This window comes from Myotis lucifugus, unplaced genomic scaffold, assembly GCF_000147115.1.
Source record: "Myotis lucifugus unplaced genomic scaffold, Myoluc2.0 scaffold_441, whole genome shotgun sequence".
In the NCBI taxonomy this organism is placed as follows: domain Eukaryota; kingdom Metazoa; phylum Chordata; class Mammalia; order Chiroptera; family Vespertilionidae; genus Myotis; species Myotis lucifugus.
In genome coordinates, this window is record NW_005871489.1 from 636,082 (window position 1) to 658,934 (window position 22,853).

Sequence of the window (22,853 nt, forward strand, 5' to 3'; positions counted from 1 at the left end):
GGATATGAAAAAAGGCCCATCTAGAAATTAAGCATACACTGACTGAAATAAAGAATATTATACAGAGATCCAACAGCAGACTAGAGGATCACAAGAATCAAGTCAAAGATTTGAAATACAAAGAAGCAAAAAACACCCAACCGGAAAAACAAAAAGAAAAAAGAATCCAAAAATATGAAGATAGTGTAAGGAGCCTCTGGGACAACTTCAAGCATTCCAACATCCGGATTATGGGGGTGCCAGAAGAAGAGAGAGAGCAAAATATTGAAAACCTACTTGAAGAAATAATGACAGAAAACTTCCCCTACCTGGTGAAAGAAATAGACTTACAAGTCCAGGAAGCGCAGAGAACCCCAAACAAAAGGAATCCAAAGAGGACCACACCAAGACACATCATAATTAAAATGCCAAGAGCAAAAGACAAAGAGAGAATCTTAAAAGCAGCAAGAGAAAGAAAGTCAGTTACCTACAAGGGAGTACCCATACGACTGTCAGCTGATTTCTCAACAGAAACTTTGCAGGCCAGAAGGGAGTGGCAAGAAATATTCAAAGTGATGAATAGCAAGAATCTACAACCAAGATTACTTTACCCAGCAAAGCTATCATTCAGAATTGAAGGTCAGATAAAGAGCTTCACAGATAAGAAAAAGCTAAAGGAGTTTATCACCACCAAACCAGTATTATATGAAATGCTGAAAGGTATCCTTTAAGAAGAGGAAGAAGAAAAAGGTAAAGATAAAAATTATGAACAACAAATACATATCTATCAACAAGTGAATCTAAAAATCAAGTGAATAAATAATCTGATGAACAGAATAAACTGGTGAATATAATAGAATCAGAGGCATAGAAAGGGAGTGGACTGACAATTCTCAGGGGGAAGGGGATGTGAGGGGTGTGGGGGGTTCAGGAAGAGACTGGAAAAAAACCGTACACCTATGGATGAGGACAGTGGGGAGATAAGGGCAGAGGGTGGGGTGGGAACCGGGTGGAGGGTAGTTATGGGAGGAAAAAAGAGGAACAACTGTAATAATCTGAACAATGAAGATTTATTTTTTAAAAAAAAAAAAGTCAAAAAAAAAAAAAGAGAAAGAAACATCAATGATGAGAGAGAATCATGCATCCACTGCTTCCTGCATGCCCTCTAGTTGGGATCGAGCCTGCAACCCAGGCATGTGCCCTGACCAGGAATCGAACAGCGAGCTCGATAGAAGGTATTTTATAAAGGCAGAATCAAGACTTCGTTACTGCCTGAAAATGAGAATGATGACACACAGTGTTTCCTACATATATGCCAGGCACTAACCTTAGTGTTTTATGTTTATTAACTTTGCTCTTGACCACAATTGCATGGGGTGGGCAGCACTACTATTCCTATTTAACAGGTAGAAAGCAAATACCAAAAAGTCAGTGACTTGCTCAAGGTCACGCAGCTGGATTGGCAGAGCCAGGACTGAAGGTGGAATGTGAGTCACAAGATAACTAAAGTGAGGCAGAGCTAAACAATCCTGACACCTTCTCTACCGAAGCATTAATATCAGAGTAACATAAAATGCAAGCCTTCTTGCCACAGTCTTCTATATTACATAGGGAAATACTGTTCAAGTTCCTAAATTTTTTTTCAAATTTCAAAAATAATTCAATTATCTTCAGAAAGACATTGTACTTGATTTTATTTTATAAATTGCTAATTTATAAATTTAGTAGAATACGTGATTCAAAATGAAATTTAAGTGCCATCATTATTAAACAGATTAATTTCCTCAACTATACACTCATTAATTGAGGTTTAAGTCATCATGGATAGAAACCATCTTAGTTGGAAGTCTTTTTTAAAAAGTATGAAAAATCAAATTTGCATTTATACTTATAGAAATAACTAATTACTTATAAAAATGCAATTCAATGTTAATAATATGCTAAAATAGCAAAGTGGTTTCAATTATTTACACAATATATATTTTTAGAATTAGAAAAAAGTAGAGAAGCTATCTAAAATTAAAGATAGAAAGCCATCCCAGTGTTTCCCCTAACCTTTAGAAACATGGTATGAAGAGATTTTATCTAGATGGTCAGGTAATGGCCCATGAAATCCTATATAATAAAACCCTAATATGCAAATCGACTGAACAGCAGAACAACCGGTCGCTATGACGCACACTGACCACTAGATGACAGATGTTCAATGCGGGAGCTGCCCCCTAGTGGTCAGTGTGCTCCCACAGGGGGAGCGCCGCTCAGCCAGAAGCCAGGCTCATGGCTGGCGAGTGCAGCAGCAGTGGCAGGAGCCTCTCCTGCCTCCGCTGCAAGGTGGGCAGTAAGGAGCAAGGGGTCCCGGACTGTGAGGGATGTCTGACCAGCTGGCAGACATTTCCTGAGGGATCCCTGGCTGTGAGAGGGTGCAGGCCAGGTTGAGAGACCCCACCTTAGTGCACGAAATTTCGTGCATCAGGCCTCTAGTATTTTCTATAAAAGGAATAAACTACTGATATACACAACTGGATAAAGCTCAAACATTACGCTGACCAAAAGGAGACAAACACAGAAGAGCACGTACTTTATGACTCCATTTATGAAAAATTCTAGAACAGGAAAAGCCAACCCACAGGGACAGTGAGCCGATCAGTGGCTGCCTGAGGCAGAGGCTGAGGGGAGAACTTCAGAGCCACAGCAAGGAACTTTCTGGGATGATGGAAATGTCCTATCTCTTGACAGAGGTGGTAGTTAACATCAGTGTGAAAATTCAGGACCATACACTCCAAATGAGTACATTTTACTGCACATAAATAAGTAAATAAATCCTACACTTTCCTCTTTAAATTATGTTAAAATGAAACTTTAATCTCCAAGAAAATAAAAAACAAAAATACCAATGTCATAGAAAAACAACTTTTTAATCGAGATTTTTTTCAAAACCAATTCAAAACCCTTAAACAGTTTCCCTTCTCCCTGAGTAAGTCTACTCTGGTCTGCCCTTGCAGTGACCGCTGAGCAACCCCATAGCTCTGACCACTCACCTCCCCCACCCTTCTGCTCCTCGGAACCAGCCTGCTCCACTCCCTCTCCTCACACTCAGATAAACTCACTGGAATGAGTAAGGTAACTCTGCTCTACAGCATGACACTGGCACTGCCTCCTGTAGATAAGCTGCATGTACCCCCTGACATAGACAGCATATACTCATGTTTTCATTGTTTAAAATATTAGAATAAGGGAATTCTCCTGGTATTTCATTTAAATTTACGGAAGTACTACTTTCACACACTCTACCCAGACAATGGCCATAAATTATTATATCAGATTTAATTGATTTAATTAAAGCACCAAGATTTTTAAATACCAATTGATCAAAACTAATACTAGAGTAATATTGCTTAATATTAAGACATATCATTATATATTCAAAATAAGATATATTATTGCTACCACAGACTAATAACCACCATAGTAATCATTGTTACCAGCAAAAAAAAATCCAAGAATTAAAGAGTATTAAAATACTCAAATTCTGTGAACAACTCTGATTAAACTTGAAATAAAGACTCTTTACTATTCTTGGGGCAAAATGGGTGGGGGTGGGGATCAAACAGCTTCAGTTTACTGAAATAGCATTAAATTATATGTGGTTAAGGAATGAGTAAGACTGCAATAACAATAAACAGATGGGGACATAGATAAGAAAATCTTATATACCGTCTTTGGAAAAGAAAAGCAGTCAAACAGTTCTGAAACATTAAAAAATACCCTCCTGCACAAAGCTGGCAGGTCCATTAAGTTGTCCAAGTGAAGAAAATGTCCTCAAATATGGTGTTAATCTCAATAGTGAACAAACATATTACTACACTCTTGCCCCTTTACAATCCGGTCTCATGGCACAGTGAGCATGCTATTCTAAAAATGGAAACCAAAGTATGTCACTGTCCAGTGGCTTCCCACTGAACTTATAATAAAAAATAAACTTCTTCCCATGGCCTTTAAGGACCTATAAATCTGGCCCTTGCCTCACATACTAACTTCATCTGGTCCCAGAGTCCCACATATTGCCAAGCTCCAGCCCTGGTTTGCTCCCTGTGCCTTGAACCAGCAAGCTCATTCCCACCTCTGTTGTTCACTCTGCCTAGAATTTTCTTTCCCAAGATCCTCATATATCTGGTTCTTGCTTATTACTTGGGCCTATTATTCAATTATTATTAAGAATTCTATTAATTTATTATGATTCTATTGTTAATCACCCTTCTGGAATAGCCTTCTCTGACTATGTAATCCAGAGAACCTCCCCCTACCTTCACCCAGCATTCTTTATCACATTACCTTGCTGCACTGTCTTCACAGCACTTTTCACTGTCTGAACTTATCTTCCTGCGTTTGCACTGTCGCCCTCTGCGAGTATGTAAGTTGCAGAGCAGAGCCCTTACCTATCTGCTTCACTGCAGAATCCACAGCACACTGGGATGCAGTCTATGCAGGATGAGTGATGGGATGAATGAACTTCTGCACAGTGAAGATGATGGAAATATGGATGGCTTATCACAGTTCTCAGGGTTACATTTGCAGCATCAAGTGATTATACCTTCCTTTTGATTTTTTTTTTGTATGTAAGACTTTAAAACAAGTTTAGAAGGCTAAATTGCTGGCATTACCACAGATTACTGATAAGGACAGAGAGATGCTGCAATCATAAGCTACTATACTGGTAGAAGTTGCAAATATTAGTAGTAAGAGTTATACAAAGGTTCTTTTTAGAAAATTAAGTGTGACTCGATAAACTGGTAATCAAGGCCATTGTATTAAATCATCAAGGTGAAAGACTACAGAATGTTATATATTAAATATATATCAATAAAGCTGGAATGACTGGGGCTATACCCCAATATTACAGTTCTCCTCTCCTCCCAGGCACTTGACGGAATGCTCTGCTCCCCCCACCTGAGTTTTAAATTAGATGTGGCCATATGATTAACTTTGGCCAGTTAAATGTAAACAGAAGTGACAGGTGTTGAGACAAAGCCTCCATCATCCTTGGTTCTTGAGCAACCACAATAGCAGAGCCACAATGGATGTGTACTGAGAAACAGAAATAAATGGCTGCTGTGTTAAGCCCCAAAGATTTTGGAGCAGCCTGTCAGCACGGCATCACACAGCTTATCCTGATATAGCAATATAGCACAGTGAGCAAGAACCAGGCTTTGGAATCTACAGGCCTGGGTGTGAATCAGAGACCTACCACATGTCTGAATGATCATGGCCAAACCACTTTTCTGGGCCTTAATGTCTTCATCCATAAAATGGTTAAAAATCCTGTACTTCATAGGGTGGGTATGAAGACTGAATTAATAAGAAAATGTATGTGCGATAACGAAATGCCTGGCATGCTGGGTAAGCACTCAACAGATAGGAATATGGCATTAAACTCTAACATACCTACTTTAAGCTACTTTGAGCAGAGTTGCATTATGGAACTGCACTCACTTTTATGTTCTATAAAAGTACAGTAAGTCCTCATTTAATGTCATTCATAGATTGTGCAACTTTAAGTGAAATGTGGTAAAATGAAACAATTTTAGCACAGGGCTAAGTGATACAAACAAGAGTTAACTTCCTAAGGCATCTCATCAACGTTATAACGAAGGACATTGAAGGAAAGGAGGTGAGGAACTTCTATAAAGCATTCTAAACTCTTCAACGAGAGAACCATTTATAAAGTTCTGGATTCTGCTATATAAATCTAAGAAAAAAAGAGAAGAAAAATAGTGGAACATCTCGAAGTTAAATATTTAGATGGATGTGTAAAGTAAGTGGAGTAAAGGATATCTATGATTTGCAAATGGAGAGAAAAGAAAGTGGACAGCGAGGGAAGGAGGTAGAGAGTTGCTCCTCTTGCCTGCCAATCAGGCCTGGGCTCAGTTAGAAGAACAAAGGCTCACATGGAAAGCAAGCTGGGTTCTAAATTGGGAAGACAAGAGATAGTACAAAATGGGTAAGTGCTGAGTGGAGAACAGACCAGAAGAGAAAGAAGGATAAAGAACAAGTGGGCCTTGGCTCCAGGAACCCAGGGCTGGGATTGGAGGGAAAGCCTCGCAAGCGACCACTCGAAACGCATTGGTAACACTGAGCAGTCCAGAGGCTGCTTCAATAGCCAGTGCTTAAAATACCAGCACGCTTGGGGCTTTGAACTCTCGTTTCCTCTAAAGGACTAACTTGTAAACAATATGGTATGCTCACTCCTAGGGTCCTTTAGTCCCTAAAACTTGGCTGTCAGGCATACATGGATGAATGATGCTGTGTATTGTCTTAGAGACCACACCCATTATAAGGGCCAGATCTGACAGCTAACGTTCATCAAAGCTATATGGATCAGTCCCTAGAGAGAAAAATCTAACCCTAAACTCACCATCAAGATTTGAATTACAAATCTGGTTCAAGTTAAAACTTTCTGAATATCTACACTTTTGTATAGTTATTTAGAAGTTTTGAAGCATGCATTGCTCATTTTCACTGGCTGCAAATGAGAAGAATAAATACGAGAGGGAAAAACATAAAATGTCCTGAAACAATTCTTAATTTTTAAAAATTACTGGGATAACTATTCAGAAACACTCATAGATTTTTTGCCATGACATAATAATCAGGACTAAATATCACGTAACTAATATTCCTCAAATAAAGAAAATATAACTAAAGATGCTGAAATTTTACTCATAAAAAGTGGACTTTTTATAATACAAATAAAAGTTTCATTACTACCAGGCCATTTAAATTATACCCACATCAGAAATGTGCTAACCATTAGAAACATAAGAGGACCTTTTCCATTGATATTTGGCATTTAGCATCAAAGGCAGTCCTCTGCAGATCTGATATTAAAACTTGTCAAACGCAAAATGAAACTGTAAAAAGCCAAAAAAAGAAATGGTCACAACTCTTTTAAATGGCATGTGGACTTTCTTTAAATACAAGTTCATTTGATATAAATGAAATATTGAAGCGAATGTGTGAGGTGTCAAAGAAATAAAATATTAGAAATACTAATAGCCTAATAAGATGTAAGAATTAAAGCATTATTAAGCCTAAGGTGAAAGTTGTAGCCACTGAAATAATGACTGCTGAACAATGAGGCAACAAAAGCAACGTCAATATTTAGATTCCACTTTGGAAACTTTCATGATCGTTCTTTTTTTTTTTTTTCATGATCATTCTAATCCAAAATCAAGAATTCTAACAACAGTTCCTGGGCCATTAGAAAAGCAAGTTCCTTTGGGCGACAAGGTTCACATTAAGAATCAGTCTTAAAATGGGAAAATATATGAAATCTATGACACATATATGCATATAACTTTATGGGCAATGACTGTGAAAATCCACTGTTCTCCTTCCCTCCCCCATTTTACCATTTCAAAAACAATTTGCCTTCAAAAGCATGTCAGTAAATCTGCAAGTTTTAAAATAATGGAAACCACGTGCCCCATGTGTTCACCAGATTCATTTTTATGACGTATGGTCCTGTGCATTAACATAAACATATTTTGATAAAGAAAGTAATAAAAAGAAATCAAAGAATCCATTCCAAAAATTTCACATCTCTCAATGCAACACAGGACTGAATTTATTAAACTTGGCCACCTAATAAAATTGGACTTGTGATCTCAGTTAGAGGCACCTGCAACTGATAAAAAGGTGTCCCAAGTTTCACTTGATGAGGGATACAAATATTTTCCACTCTGGTAGTTTTAAGCTAAGCACTAAAAATTATAGACTTCACATATTTAAGTTCTGTCCTTTTTTAAAAAAATGTGTTTATAAAGATTTCAAAAGAGAGTGTTTCTGACACCCATAAATTTCTATAACTGCAAGTGAATAATATTAAGATCAGAAAATAAGAATTCTACTCTACAATATATTAAATCCATATAACAGGTTCTACTTATCAGAACACCCTGAAGGCTACAGAAATGTCCACAGCAGAACTGTTTAATCTCCAGGTAATCCCAAACCCCTGAAAGGTGAAGCACATCTTACATTTCAATATCTGCCCTCTTGTTTCTATTCCATGAACAGGTTTTTCAAAGACAGAGCATCTTAAAGTTTCCCATCTGATCAATTTTGGTCTTTAAAAAACAACAACAAAACTTTTAATACTCTCTTTTCAGTCAATGGGTATTACGAAATTAAAAGTATTAAAAATAAAAGCTTAGTAAGCCTCAAAACAAAACAACTAATTAACACCAGAGTGTAGCAGGGGAGAGGTAAAAAAAAAAAAAAAGAAAGGAAGGAAGAAAGAAAATCCGAATTAGGTCCCTAAGAATGAATGAGTCCTCTACTCAGGGTTCCATAGAAATGCCAACCCACGCCCCCAAAATGCACACCATGAAAGCAATGGATTCATTAATGGCATTAAGAACAGAAAGGAAAACCTGGGAGGAAGGACTATCTTTTAGAAATCAAGAACTGGTCTAACATCTAAGTAATGTATTTGTATAAATTCTTATATTTAAACTCACCTGATTCATTTTCAATTCCTGTTGTGTTCTGAAAAGATACACACAACAAAAACTTCTTTGATTACATGAGCCCTAAAAAGAAAAACAGACAATTGTAATATGTACCTGCCTACACATTTACAGTGATTTAAAACCACATACAGAACTGTAGAGTTTGCTCAAAGGGCTATTCATAAAGCAACTCCATGCCAGATCAACTTCGATTTATGCTGAGAGCTTACTTCACAGATTTATTAGCTACAATAAAAAAGATTTCTTGCTAATCTTTACCAGGGCTTCATTGTATTCTACAATTGAAAGCAGACTCATTAGAATGACATCAAATTTTTGCTTTGGAATTGCATCATTCCTAAGAAGAAATGTTAGCTTTGTTCACATGAACACAAAGCCTTGTTGCATAAATTATGCAATTTAATGTCCTTCTCTTACTTATATCAACACTGAGTTGAATACAAACACAAATAGACCCCTTTACATTATTTTGTTTTTCAAGTTCCTGAAGTAGAGGCGGATTCAATAACATTTTCATAGCAAGTTCTCTTTGAGAAACAGAACAAAAACCTTGTAGTAAAATGCAAATGTTTTATTAAAAGCTGTTTGGAAAGAACTACAATTGTTCCTTTAAATTTCTTCTTCAATATACTCATAGTATAATAAAATAACAAGAATACAAAATCATTTCTTACAAGTGAACATGACATACTTGTTTTTAAATAACAATCTATAAAGATGGTCCTCTCTGCAACATACGTCCTGTGAGTCAATTGAAGTCTTTCACAATAAATGAAAATCATGCCACTTTCAGGAGCACTTCCACTGTAATAATCTAAGTTTTCAGCATGTACACATGCACACACCATTAAGCATAATTCTATTTCTTCATGAATTTACTTACAATAATCTCTTATTCCTACGCCCCAAAGACACTGCTCACCTTAGAACTGTATGTTCCAATTGTTAATTAACCAAGGAGCATGTAACTCAATGATATTCTGCATACAAGGAGAAAATTCTGCCTGCCCACTTCATGCAGAACGAGGCTTTTACATTTTACCCTGGTCCTTAACAAGGTCAGTTTGGGGTTTCTTTTCCCTTGAGCTACTTAACCACACTCACCTGATCACCTTTAGGGCCTGGTCATCTAAACTAGCTTTTATTCATACTGGCACAGGGAATGTATTCCATAACTTGCATCTTGTTGAAGAGCTCAGTCTAGCCAAACCAATATAAACTTGTAAGTAAATACTCAGTGAACACAATTTCAGAAAACTGGAGGTTAACGCATAAGTCCATTCTTTTCAAATTTAATATTGAGCTTCTTTCTCAGATACATGTCCTTCTTTAGTATATATTCTATACTGAATATGCCAGGTTTTTCAATTGCTTCTCACTAAGTTTTTAGAGGTGGATTTACTAACACTGGCCACAGGGTGTTCTCTTCGAGGAACAGAACGAAAAAAATCCTACAATAAAATACAAATGTTTTAATGAAAGATCTTCAGAAAGAGCTATACAATGTTTGCAAGATAAGCACTGTTTACCAGAATGGCTATGGCTTTTCCACCCAGAGATGGAAAGCCACTGGGAGCCTGAAGGTGGCAGGAATGATCTAACGTGACTTAGATTTAAAGAGACTAAGAACTACACATTGCTAGTTACAGAACAGTCACAGGGTGTGAATTTCAGCATGGGGACTATGCCCAGTAATACTGCAGTAACTATGTGCGATGCCAGGTGGGTACCTAAAATACCCAGTGGAGTACTTTGTAAAGTATATGACAGGCTAACTACCATGTTTTGCTAATTCAAAATAATATTGAAAAGAGACTGTAAGAGAGTAGGGTGGAGGCAAGCAGACCTCTTAGGAGGCTAATGGCCCAACCTAGCAAGAGACGACAGTGGTTTGACCCAGGCAGTAGAAAAAATGTGAGAAGTAGCTGGATCCTGGATCTATTTGCAAAATAGAGTCCCAGGATTTGATGCCAGATTAGATTCCAGGTATGAAAGAGGGAAGTCAGAGATGACACCAAGGTTTTTATCCTAAGGACATGAAAGAATAGAACTGCCGTTTTTTTCAGATGCTGCCTCCTTCTTTTCATGTGCTTTCCATTTGTTTTTCCCTCTTTTTTAAAAAAAAACAACAACAACATTTTCTTCTCTCTCTTCCCATTTTGCAGTTGCTAGCTCACAGGCACAATTCAAACAACTGAGATACCCTGACATCTGAAACCACATATCTAAAGTATCAAAGTACAGTAGCCCCTCAGTATCTCAGGGGATTGGTTCCAGGACCCACCCCCAACTGCCCCACAGATACCAAAATCCTCAGATGCTCAAGCACCTTAAATAAAATGGCATATCTGCATATAACCTACATAGGCACATCCTCCCATATACTTAAACCATCTCTAGATTACCCATAATACCTAATACAATGTAAATGCTGTGTAAATAGTTGTTGCAGTGTATTGTTTAGAGAATAAGTGCAAGGACAAAAAGTCTGTAAATATTCAGTATAGATGCAATCATCAATCATTGTAAACCTAACTCCATGGTACACATCTGCAACACCTAACTCCCCCCCAACCCCACCCCCGCCCCAGAATATTTTCAATCCTTGATTGATTGAATCTGTAGGTGCAGAACCTGTAAATACAGAGGGCCAATTGTTCTTTTATTGTTATCTCAACTTTTTCTTAATAAAAAATTTTATAATATAATTCAGATTGTTACATGATTAATAATCTTCTTTCTACACTGTCATTCCCTTTGTCCAAATAGGAATGCACTCATCATTTCTTTCCAGAGAACAAAAGGATCTTAACATCTTTTTTTTAGAGTTCACTACTTATCTACATGCTTGGACCCTTCTGTCAATCATTTCAAATCCTAATGGCTAAAACCAGACCCTCATTTTTTTCTCTCTCCCTCTTAGCTTACAACAAGTCAAATAATATATCTAAAATATTCTACAATACCAAATGCATTGCAAATCCAACACTTCTCAAATGATATTTTAAGTTATATTTTTTATTAAAAATAAGAGATGTTACAACAAAAGAATTGAGACTTTGAGGACCACTGCATTTTGGACTGGGCCACTGTCCCTTCCTTTAAGGCCATTTAGCACTGCCCTGTCCAACCAATGCCAGTAGTGCCTTCACACACTTTGACAATCAAACCATCTACACATCCCCAAATACCATCCCAATTGAGCACCTATGAACTGTACACTCTAAAACTTTAAAAACAGTTATTGAAGTAACTTCCTTAAGATTCCTCCCGCACCGCAAAGCCCTGTGCCAGTGTCATGGCAATCCTACCAAACTTTCATACTCGGTGTTGACTTCACAGCACTGTTTTCACATACCCACTTAACCAATACAGATACCTCAGGTCAAAGTTTTACCAAATGTGAGAACTTGAACTATCAATCCTATGAGTGTAGAGCAGCGGTTCTCAACCTGTGGGTCGCGACCCCTTTGGCGGTCGAACGACCCTTTCACAGGGGTCGCCTAAGACCATCCCTGCATAGCAGATATTTACATTATGATTCATAACAGTAGCAACATTACAGGTATGAAGTAGCAACGAAAATAATTTTATGGTTGGGTCACAACATGAGGAACTGTATTTAAAGGGCCAGAAGGTTGAGAACCACGGGTAGAGGCACGGAGGAATCGTCCACACATACCATTAAAACTTAACAATTCTATCAAAAAGTTTAAGTGGTAAATAATTAAGTGCCTCTAGTTTTCCAAAGGTAAATACCTAAAATCCCTAGGACTTCTCTGACCCTGGCTTATGCCTTAGTTTCTTGTCTGGATTTCTATGCCTGACTAAACCTTCTTGAATATTTCTATATATCCCTCTCATTCACCCGTTGGCATTTATCAGATAAAGGACAGCAGGCAGACATAGGGCATGTAACTTTTTATTACCAACTATTCCTTACTAATAGCATACACTCCCAGAAAAATAAGAGCTTGATCTTGACTTTACACATCCAAGATTTTAACAATATACATATACTTATATTGCTTCCAAATTCTAGGACAAATCATCCTTACAAATATTTAACTTAATATCATAAAGATGAATTGATTATACATGAACAGTATCAATATAGCAATAATAAATTTCAGGTCTTTATTCAAATACTGGTCCCTTATAGTGTCAAGACAACTTCAACAACTGTTAAGCTGCTGTCATCTGAAATGGAGGGTGAGAAGCTAGAAAATAGAGATATGCAGGCTGCCCGAGTCCTGCAGCCCAGCCATCTATCACCCACCCTCTGCAATAGGCTGATTGAAGGAAAGACAAACAGTAACACACACACCAGGCTGAACTGCCATGTGTGCCCTTTGGAGTCTTGTAAAAACTACAAAACTATATGAAAGGCAAAGTAAAAGCAGTAACAGATTTTTTAAAATTAGTTTAAATCTGGGAGGGAGAGGAGAGAACTAGAAAAATAATTATTTGATTTAATTTGTATATTCACCTATAAGTAGCTGGCATTTTATAAATTTTTTTAATAAGTTTAGATCTTTTGGGGCTATTTGCAAAATAACTCTTTAAATTTGCAACATTCACTTAGAGGTCCCCAATATTAATTATTTAATAGTACTTTCTGAAGTTACAAAAGAATTCCACTGAAGCATCGACTCACAAGAAACTTTAAATTTTAAGATTCAGAAAGCAGTATATAGCTTATGGACAAAGAGTAAACAAAAGAGAACTAATATGTTTATAGCAAAATATAAAAGATCATAAATGCAATGAAATCATGGACTAGATATAAACAAAAGTGTTAAAAATCATTTTGTGAAAGGAATCTTGGAAAGTTAATGACCTACATAAGAATTACTCTGAAACTACATCAAGTAGAGCTTTCATGTTAAAAGGTATCATTGTGGCAAACACAGTGATTATTAAGCTATTAGTGGAGTAGATCTATAATGTTTAACACTGCTCTTAACTTACTCTGACCAAAAGATACTTGTAATCCAGAAACTTCTGAAAAAATATTGTGAAAAGTCTGGAAAATCTAGGGGGAAATCTAGGAAATATAACCTAAACTATGAAAATTTCTCAAAAGCCATTTCTATTAATTTACAAACACAACTAATATACTATGTTATAAAAAAAAACTACCACTCAGAATTCCTACAAGAATGGAATCATCAAATTACAGCCTATAAATTCTAGTTATCAATATGAAAACATTTAGCGCCTACTATTCATTAAATTAAGCAAAAGCACGTAATTCATAAATATTGAATCTACCCAAGAATTTGCTAAATGGAAAATCATTTTCCTTTTCTAAAATAACAAGCACACCCCTGGCCCGTTTGGCTCAGTGGACAGAACATCAGCCCACAAACTGAAGGGTCCTGGGTTTGATTCTGGTCAAGGGGACATCCCTTGGTTACAGACTCAATCCAGGTCTGGGGTGTATGAGAGGCAACCAATCGATGTGTCTCTTTCACATCAATGTTTCTTTCTTTCTCTCTCTCTCTCTCTCTCTCTCTCTCTCTCTCTCTCTCCCCCTCTCTCCTCCCCTCCCCTCCCCTCCCCTCCATTCTACTCTCTAAAAATCAATGGGAAAATATCCTAGGGTGAGAATTTTAAAAAATAATTAAAAATAAAGTAATAAACACAATTTCACAGTAATCATCCAGTACATCTAGTTTCACACTGAAAAAAAGTACCGCCAACTTTCCTTTTAAAAGCAGGCTATGCCGAAACCGGTTTGGCTCAGCGGATAGAGCGTCGGCCTGTGGACTGAAAGGTTCCAGGTTCGATTCCGGTCAAGGGCATGTACCTGGGTTGCGGGCACATCCCCAGTAGGAGATGTGCAGGAGGCAGCTGTTAAAAAATAATTAAAAATAAAGTAATAAACACAATTTCACAGTAATCATCCAGTACATCTAGTTTCACATATTAAAAAAAATAAAAAAATAAAAGCAGGCTATATTACCACATAAGCTAAAGTGAAAAAAAAAAATCAAACCTGACATGTTTATCACTTTAAGAATAAAGAGATCAGCCCTAGCCAATTTGGCTCAGTGGATAGAGTGTCGGCCTGCAGAATGAAGGATCCAAGGTTCGATTCTGGTTAAAGGCACATGCCCAGGTTGCGGGCTCGATCCCCAGTAGGGGGCGTGCAGGAGGCAGCTGATCAATGATTCTCTCTCATCATTGATGTTTCTATCTCCCTCTCCCTTCCCTCTGGAATCAATAAAAATATATTTTTTAAAAAGAATAAAGAGATCATGTGTGAGTGTGTGAAGGACACAGAGACTGAGAATACAGCAAATATTTGGTGAGTTGCTGAATTAGAGGGCGTGAACTCTTACTCCTGGAAACGGGTTGCTTGTGTCTCTCACCCTCTAGAACAGCGGTTCTCAAACTGTGGGTCGAGACCCCTTTGGGGGTCGAACGACCCTTTCACAGGGGTCCCCTAAATACATCCTGCATATCAGATATTTACATTACGATTCATAACAGTAGCAAAATTACAGTTATGAAGTAGCAACAAAAATAATTTTATGGCCGAAACCGGTTTGGCTCAGTGGATAGAGCGTCGACCTGCGGACTGAAAGGTCCCAGGTTCGATTCCAGTCAAGGGCATGTACCTGGGTTGCAGGCACATCCCCAGTAGATGTGCAGGAGGTGGCTGATCGATGTTTCTCTCTCATCGATGTTTCTAACTCTCTATCTCTCTCCCTTCCTCTCTGTAAAAAATCAATAAAATATATTTTTTAAAAAATAAATAAAAAAAAATAATAATAATTTTATGGTTGGGGGTCACCACAACATGAGGAACTGTATTAAAGGGTCGCGGCATTGGGAAGGTTGAGAACCACTGCTCTAGAATGATCTCTACCAAGGCAAAAAGGCACTGGTTTAACAGAGCAGACCACACAGGAATTTCCCCACCTAAAAAGTATGTGAGAGACACAGAGAATAGAATAGCTCACAAATAAACCAGTCATTTCTCCCATCTCAATCAATCAGTTTCCTCAATGAGGCCCACAACATCACAGACATATCCTGGGGCCTGACTCACCAAATTCATAGAGCAGTGTCCTGACACAAACCTAAATAAGGAAGCAGAGTTTAGCACTTTACTCCAGGTGGGGGGATTTGATTCAGACAGCACAGTTTCCGCACTAACAGACAGGAAAAGCCGAGGGTCTGCTGTTCTGAATGATTTTAGAGCCGCACAGCGCCAATGAGAAAATAATACTGATTAGAGCTTTTGTTTGCAATATCTAAGTTAAGCACCATAGCAAAATGTTAAATAAGAAACCTGTGGATATGCTAGGAAAGCACCATAAGTCTAAATTTAGATTATGGCACTCTGGGGATATTTTCTTCCACTAGAATCTACTTCAAAAAAAGGGGGGGGGGGGGAGACTAAAGGGAAAATTTTCAAAATATACTGCTCCAAGCCACCATTCGTAAAGAGCTAGCTTAGCAATAAATGTGTAGCAATTGCTGACTGTTTATCATGTACCTGGCGGATGTTATGGATAGCTATTAACATATCCCTTTTTCTTTTGATTAAATGTATGCATCTATGTCATTACACTGCCCTGAACATGTAATTTATTACATCACGAAGTTCAAGTTTTGTTTAGGGTTCCTACAATAATTCCCTCCCACCCCACAATTGAAACTATCTAATTTCTCTACAGAAATTACAACATATTACTCTCACTAACAGTTTGCTACTCCTTCCTATATACTAAAAACAAAAAAATTTGTCAATTTTCCTGGTTGAAGTAACTCCATCCAATCGAAATACTCTTGAATTAAAAAGTTAACTTCCTTTCCTTATTTTCAATACTAACTGGTAAAAATTCATATGAAAAGGGGGTGGGTGAAAATACAAATGCTTTCCAGCCAGTCACTACTCTCTGATGAGAACTGTGCCACAGATTCAAGATTATTATTACAACTGCCATCTCTCCTAGGAAAAATACAACTTAAGCAACTGTTGAATGCATATTCTGAAAAACAGCACTGAAGTCAAAGAAGTTCCTATACTAGTAAAACTATCCTTTTCTAACATTTCCCCCGTCAGATGTGTAAAAACTGTCGGTATATAAAAGGAAAATTAAGTCAATTCTTTCCTAACACTCAAATGCTAAACACAAAACTTCTAAAATAAAATGCCACATTTCACAATTCCCAAAATAAAATGCATTCTCAGTTAACACCTTTATTGTTTTTCCACTAGAGTTGCCAATGCAGATTTACATTTGTGATTAAACAGTCAAAATTGAGAGGTCTTCAGAAACCCTACAAAGTCTTCTGAATCTCCTGAAAAAAGGGACAAAAAGCTTCAGCAATATCACACACTGGTCCTGGCACTAAGTATTCATTTTCTCACATAAAACTCTCTAAACATTAATATAGTCACCTGACAAGTGGCCACTCAGACCTCTTTGGGATTTTCCTACAGGATAAAATACCTAGAAAACTCATGTTCTACAAACCACATATAAATGACAAGGGGGCTTCCTAAATTCGTAAGTGAACAACCTAAAACAAAATCGAAGTTATGCCAGATCTATTTTGCTAAGCCACACATATCACTACAAGATTCTAAAGGTCTTCTCCCAAGGTTATTAAGGTATTTACTATTTTGGTAGAAAGCAACTCTTCTACTTTAAATAAAATCTGAGGTTTGAAGTCTATCCTCTAAATATGTCCCTACTTCTGTTCTCAAGAGCATTTTTAAATAGCAATTCCGGTGTATTTCTATACAGTTTAAGAAGCTCTCGTACATACATGAGTTTTTATTTTTTAAAGGAAAGTATGCTTCCTCAAAATAAATTATTTGCAGTCATTTCAAGGTAAAAAAAGAAATGCCTCCCCATCTGGGATAAAAATGAAAGATGGTCTCTTGGTGCTATTGGCTGTGGAAAACTAGTGTGACTCAAGAAGAAATATCCAGAGAGAGGAGATGGTGAAGGATTTGGCTTTGTGAAAGGTATGGAAGGGACTGGGAGAACAGCTGCCCCCTCCCCCATATTCAGTAGGAGCAGAGCAGTGACAGACTACATGGGACAGTCCTGTTGGTAGGGAGTTAGTTCCAGGTTAAATGTAAACCTGACCCTATAATTAGGGCTCCCCAGATACTGTGTAAGAAGTTGTTATCCACACAACCTCCCTCCCAACCCACTCCAAAGCCCTGACAGCCTTCAGAGAACCATGGAAGAGGAGTTAGAGGCAGAGCCCATGAACACATGAAGGCAGGAGGCTGGGGAAAACCTGGTTTCAGGACTGCCCATCAGGAAGGCAGCTTTGGCCACCTGGGATGAGCAATGTGGAGCCAGGAGTTCTTTCAGACTGGGGAAGGGGAGGGGAGGTCACAAACAAAAGAATGTCTCACAGTTTAGGAAGAGTAAATCAACAGGAAGGAGAAAGGACATAGGTGGGGAAAGGGCAGCCACAGAATATGTTTCCTAACTGAACAGGAGGTAAATGAAGATGGTGAAAAGTCCAACAAATGGAATATGACTGACTGAACAGATTTTAAAGGCAGAGCAGTCAGGAGTAGCAATTAAGAGGAAGGTGTTGAACTCTAGCTGGTTTTGCTCAGTGGATAGAGCATAGCCCTGTGGACTGAAGGGTCCCTGGTTCGATTTTGGTCAAGGGCACATGCCTGGGTTTCTGGCTCAATCGCCAGTAGGGGGCCTGCAGGAGGCAGCCAATCAATGATTTTCTCTCATCACTGATGTTTCTCTCTCCTCTCCCTTCCTCTCTGAAATCAATAAAAATATATTTTAAAAATATACGTATAAAAAAAAAGAGGAAGGTGTTGAGCTCTGTTTTAGAGACTGAGGAGAGGCTACATAGAAAGTTGCATCCCCCAAATGGAAAAAAAGGTCCCAGCACAAACTGCCTTCAAGGCTGGGGATGGAGATTTTTAAAAAAAGCTGGAGGACTCAGAGATAACTTTGAAGGGTTTCTCTCAACCACTGTACCACATTATCCCTCAATACCTACTGCATTAGGAGAAATGCTATTAATCTAAAGAATCTCAGACTGCTTGCTTAGTCTTCATCTATTCATCTCAAAACATCCCAGTTGCCCCTGCCACTGCCAGAAATACCAGTCTCTGTCTGTGATCCATCTGTGATACGGCTTATTCAGCGCACTGAGGTCAGGCTCAATTAAATTACTAGGCGACTGTGTTAATACAATATTTCTCTCTCCAAATAAGTGAACAGACCTACTCAGTGACCTCTGACAAATGCTTCACCATTAAGAACCTAAATTTAGTCCTAGCCTGTTTTGCTCAGTGGATAGAGCGTCGGCCTGCGGACTGAAAGGTCCCAGGTTCGATTCCGGCCAAGGGCATGTACCTTGGTTGCGGGCACATCCCCAGTAGGAGGTGTGCAGGAGGCAGATGATCAATGTTTCTCTCTCATCAATATTTCTAACTCTCTATCCCTCTCCTTTCCTCTCTGTGAAAAATCAATAAAATATATTAACAAAAATTTTTTTGATGGCATCATTTAAATGATTTGAAAATGCCACAGTATTTCCCCACCAGAGATTAATGTAGTCTTAGGGGAACTACTTACAAGCACCTATAAAATCTGTAGGTTTGACCAATTTCCAGACAGGCAGTCCACCATAATCAAACCAACAGTTGCACTTAGCTATACACGTTTCAGGCAAGCTGTGCCAAGAAATAATTTAGCTCTTTCAAAGCAAAGCCTATCATATGATTTACTGCAAGAGCTACAAAATACTCTTTTCACCAAAATGGCTGGCAAACATAAGTTATTCAGTGAAACCTCCTTTATTGTATGTTCCAAAGGACTAATAAATGAAAACACAGTATAGGTATGACATGAACCAAGACTCTAAGAATAAGTACCATGCAGTGCTGAGAAAAATATAAGCATATTTCACTCCAAATGAACCAGATTTACTACATACAAAACTCTAATTCACACTGCAGGGAGGTGGGGGTGGGGAACAGAAGGCATTCTCTTTAAGAAAGAATATTGAAATGACACATGCATTCATTCCAGTGAAATTATGCAGATATTGTTTTTTCAAAAAACCAAACTATTACCAAATAATCCTATAGCATGTCTCTTCTGTTTGTTTTTTTTATCAGTAAATTCTAACTAAAGAGTACTTTAGTATGCCACATTAAAATTCAATCTATACTATCTATACTCTTATGGTTTACAAATAAAGATGTAACAACTTACACTTATTTCACCCAGGAAAATTTGCATAATGGTGCATGTTTGCCATGAAGCTCAGTAAGCTATCTTTACAATATAAATATTAAGTTAAAGTTACATATGCACTTCATAAGTAAACCTTATCTCCTCAAGATAAATCCATTACTTCTGGTACCTAACTGTGAACTGGTTGTTTTTTTTTTAAAAAAAGAGAGATTTTATTAGAAAAACTAGTTTGGTTTCTACCATCAATCTTTAATGGGGTAGTCCAATAAGTCTCATTTTCTTTAAGAAAAAGACAGTTGTTTCTATGCTATTCAGTATACTAGATCATGAGCTTAAATTATTCACCACTCATTGGTTCTATGCAAGTGTATTTAAATTTCCTAATTTAATCTACATATTTGGGATGCTGATCCTCAGCATGCAAACTGCATAGTCTCCAAGTTACCTCCCATTGCTTCATCCCTTGCCACAAAAGGGATGCCAAAGCAGAACTGCTGAAAGTGACCATTCAATGAATCATAAACCAAAACAGGCCACTAAGTCCTTTCCCCAACTGCAAGGCGGACTTCATGTAAACCATACAGTCTATTCTTAGTATTTTGACTAAAGCGATTCCATAAACTGCTTCAGTGATTCTACCATCCAGTTAGAGGAGCTTTCCTTTAATGCAGCGTCCAGAACTGGGGTGATTTTGCCCCCCAGGGGACATCTGGCAATGTCTGGAGACTCTCAGTTGTTCTCACTCAGGGAGGTGTTGCTGGCATCTCGTGGGTAGAGGCCAGGGATGCTGCTAAACATACTACAATGTACGGGACGGCGCCCTCAACAGAATTATCCAGCCTCAATGTCAACAGTGCCGAAGTAAGAAGCTCTGCTTTCATGGAACCCAAGTATTGCTTTCAGTGATGGAGTCCACAACTCCCAGTCATCGCTCTAAGAAGATGATTTTTATGGCTTTAACTATAAACTTCTAACTTCAAAAGAGAGAAACAGAACACGAGCCCAGACCTCTAACCAAACGCTCTGAAGGGTGACAGCGCAGCTGAGAGCAGGCAATCGGCACGGCGCTGCATGCACATCAGCAGTATCGGCAGTAATGACTGTCAGGTAATGTCCCCATCATCTGGAAACTCCCTGGATCACCATGCAAATCTGACAATTTTCCCCGACTGTCCCTTTTCACTCCCCACTATGGCATTTTCTAGTGACAGCCCAGCTTATTTTTTCTTGCTCTTCAATAGCATGAAGAGCAAGTCAGAAGACAGGAAAATAGTAAATAACCTACGGTGCTTTCCATCATGGAAAGTCTATGATTAAACAGGACTTAAAAGGTTTATAAATCAGATCTGGAACTTGAAAAGAGAGCGGCAGCTTCAAGAAACAGTCACATGAATAAATAAAACATCTAATGTAAAATAATCATCAAAAGACCATGCATGCAGCTCTATGTGTGTAACTGCACAGATCCGGCTGAGGGAGCTGGAACAGGGCTGATTCTGTAACTGCATTGGTAGGGAAAATGCATCTTTAGAGGCTAAAAAAATAGAATTTAATGTTCAGATATCTTGAAAGATTACACAAATTTAAAATTCACAATAGAAAAACCTTTTGAACAAATCTTAATGAAAAGAAAATCTCGGGCTATACAGAAACCTTACAGATCAATATGGAATTGATAAATAAGTTATGGCCCATGTGTATATCACATAGCCATTAAAATCATACTGAAGAAACTTTAATGGCTTGGATATATGCTGACAATATCCTACGGGAAGACAGGTTATAAATATATACACAAGATGACATCAATCCGGTATATATCCACTGAGCCAAACCAACTAGGGCTGTACAAAACATAAATATACAGAAGTGAATAAATATACGGTATATACATAAGAAATGCACACATGGACACCGATAGAGATAAATGATCACAGTGGTTATCTGAGGAGTGGGAAGGTTATGCCTGATTTCTATTCCTTTTTTGTGCTTTTCTCTATTTTCTAATTGTTCTATAGTGAGAATCTTCACAATGTTTTATACTTACAAACTAATAGATCACTACATATTTAAACCATACTGTTTCGGGAGCTGTCTACAAAATAAGAAAAAAACAATCTGAACATGCCAACTTTTCAATGAAAGAAACCACCTTCCGAGGCAACCAAGGCGAATCTTGATCAGGCTTTTCTATGCACTTCAAATGTATTGACTTTCCAAATCCAACCAAAAAAAAAAAGTGTCAAAAGGAGCCCTGGGATACCAGAAGCCGTGTATGTCCAGCTCAGTTTCCACAGCTGGAAGGGAGAGGTTTTACTAAGATGGTCTTTAAAGGTCCTCCCCAGATGACACTGCGATTCCAAAGTGTGTGTGAGGAAGCTTCTAGAGAAGGATGGGGCGGCCGCACGCTATGTCACAAACAGAACCCTGTGTCTCACTTCCTCCTCCATATTTGTACAGCAAATTTCAAAACATGCTTAAAAAAAACTAAAAAGGCTTGTCCATGTCCCCAATACTTGGAGGTGCAACTGATCAAACTGATAGGATGTTTAAAAGAATCGCGGAATTGTACAACGCTGTGGTTGCTTATAACAATAAACCTAGAGCAAACAAACACTTAAATATAGATAGATGATAGATAGATAGATAGATAGACAGACAGACAGACAGATAGATGATAGATAGATAGACAGACAGATAGATTTTAGTCGCGTTCTAGGTATGGCCAATTTAGTGTCTGACTTAAGGGACCGAAGGACCTCGTGGGAGTCCCCGAAAGCGTCCCACTTGTGAAATAAAACCAAAACCTCACACCACACGGGATGGAACCGAGGGGCGCGCCTGGGTCTCCTCTCCCGGGGAATTACCGCTGCGCAGCGCAGGGAACGCGGGCTCCGGTCAGCCGCGGGGTCGGCCCCGCAGGTCCCCCGCCCCCCGCCCCCAGAAGGCGGCCAGTCGTGGCTCAGCGGTCCCCGCGTGGGGCGGAAGGAACCTCGGAGGTTCGGTCATCAACCCCGACCTGTTAGGTCCCCTCCAGGTCTCACTCGCCACCATCAAAAATAGGTTCGCGGGTATCTTTAACGACAAAATAATCTACAAGTGCACGTCTGCAAAAACACAAACCCGA

At 38.4% G+C, this 22,853-nt stretch overlaps 1 protein-coding gene across 8 annotated transcripts in view; it reads right to left on the bottom strand.

Annotated features, from left to right (window-relative positions):
- Positions 1 to 8,592, bottom strand: part of PRDM2 (PR/SET domain 2) — a 95,491-nt gene extending 86,899 nt beyond the window's left edge. For 5 of the 8 annotated variants that reach the window (XR_001351177.2, XM_023744255.1, XM_023744256.1 and 2 more), the window contains exon 1: positions 6,785 to 6,803. Coding sequence is in view for 5 of the 8 variants with exons in the window: in XM_023744255.1 (XP_023600023.1) it covers positions 6,785 to 6,796 (12 nt within the window). In the remaining 3 variants the exon portion in view is untranslated. Of the gene's footprint in view, positions 1 to 4,415; positions 4,473 to 6,784; positions 6,804 to 8,498 lie in introns of those variants that run through there. The other 3 variants (XM_014468273.2, XM_023744259.1, XM_023744258.1) reach the window with 2 other exon arrangements.
- Positions 8,593 to 22,853: the final 14,261 nt, after the last annotated feature.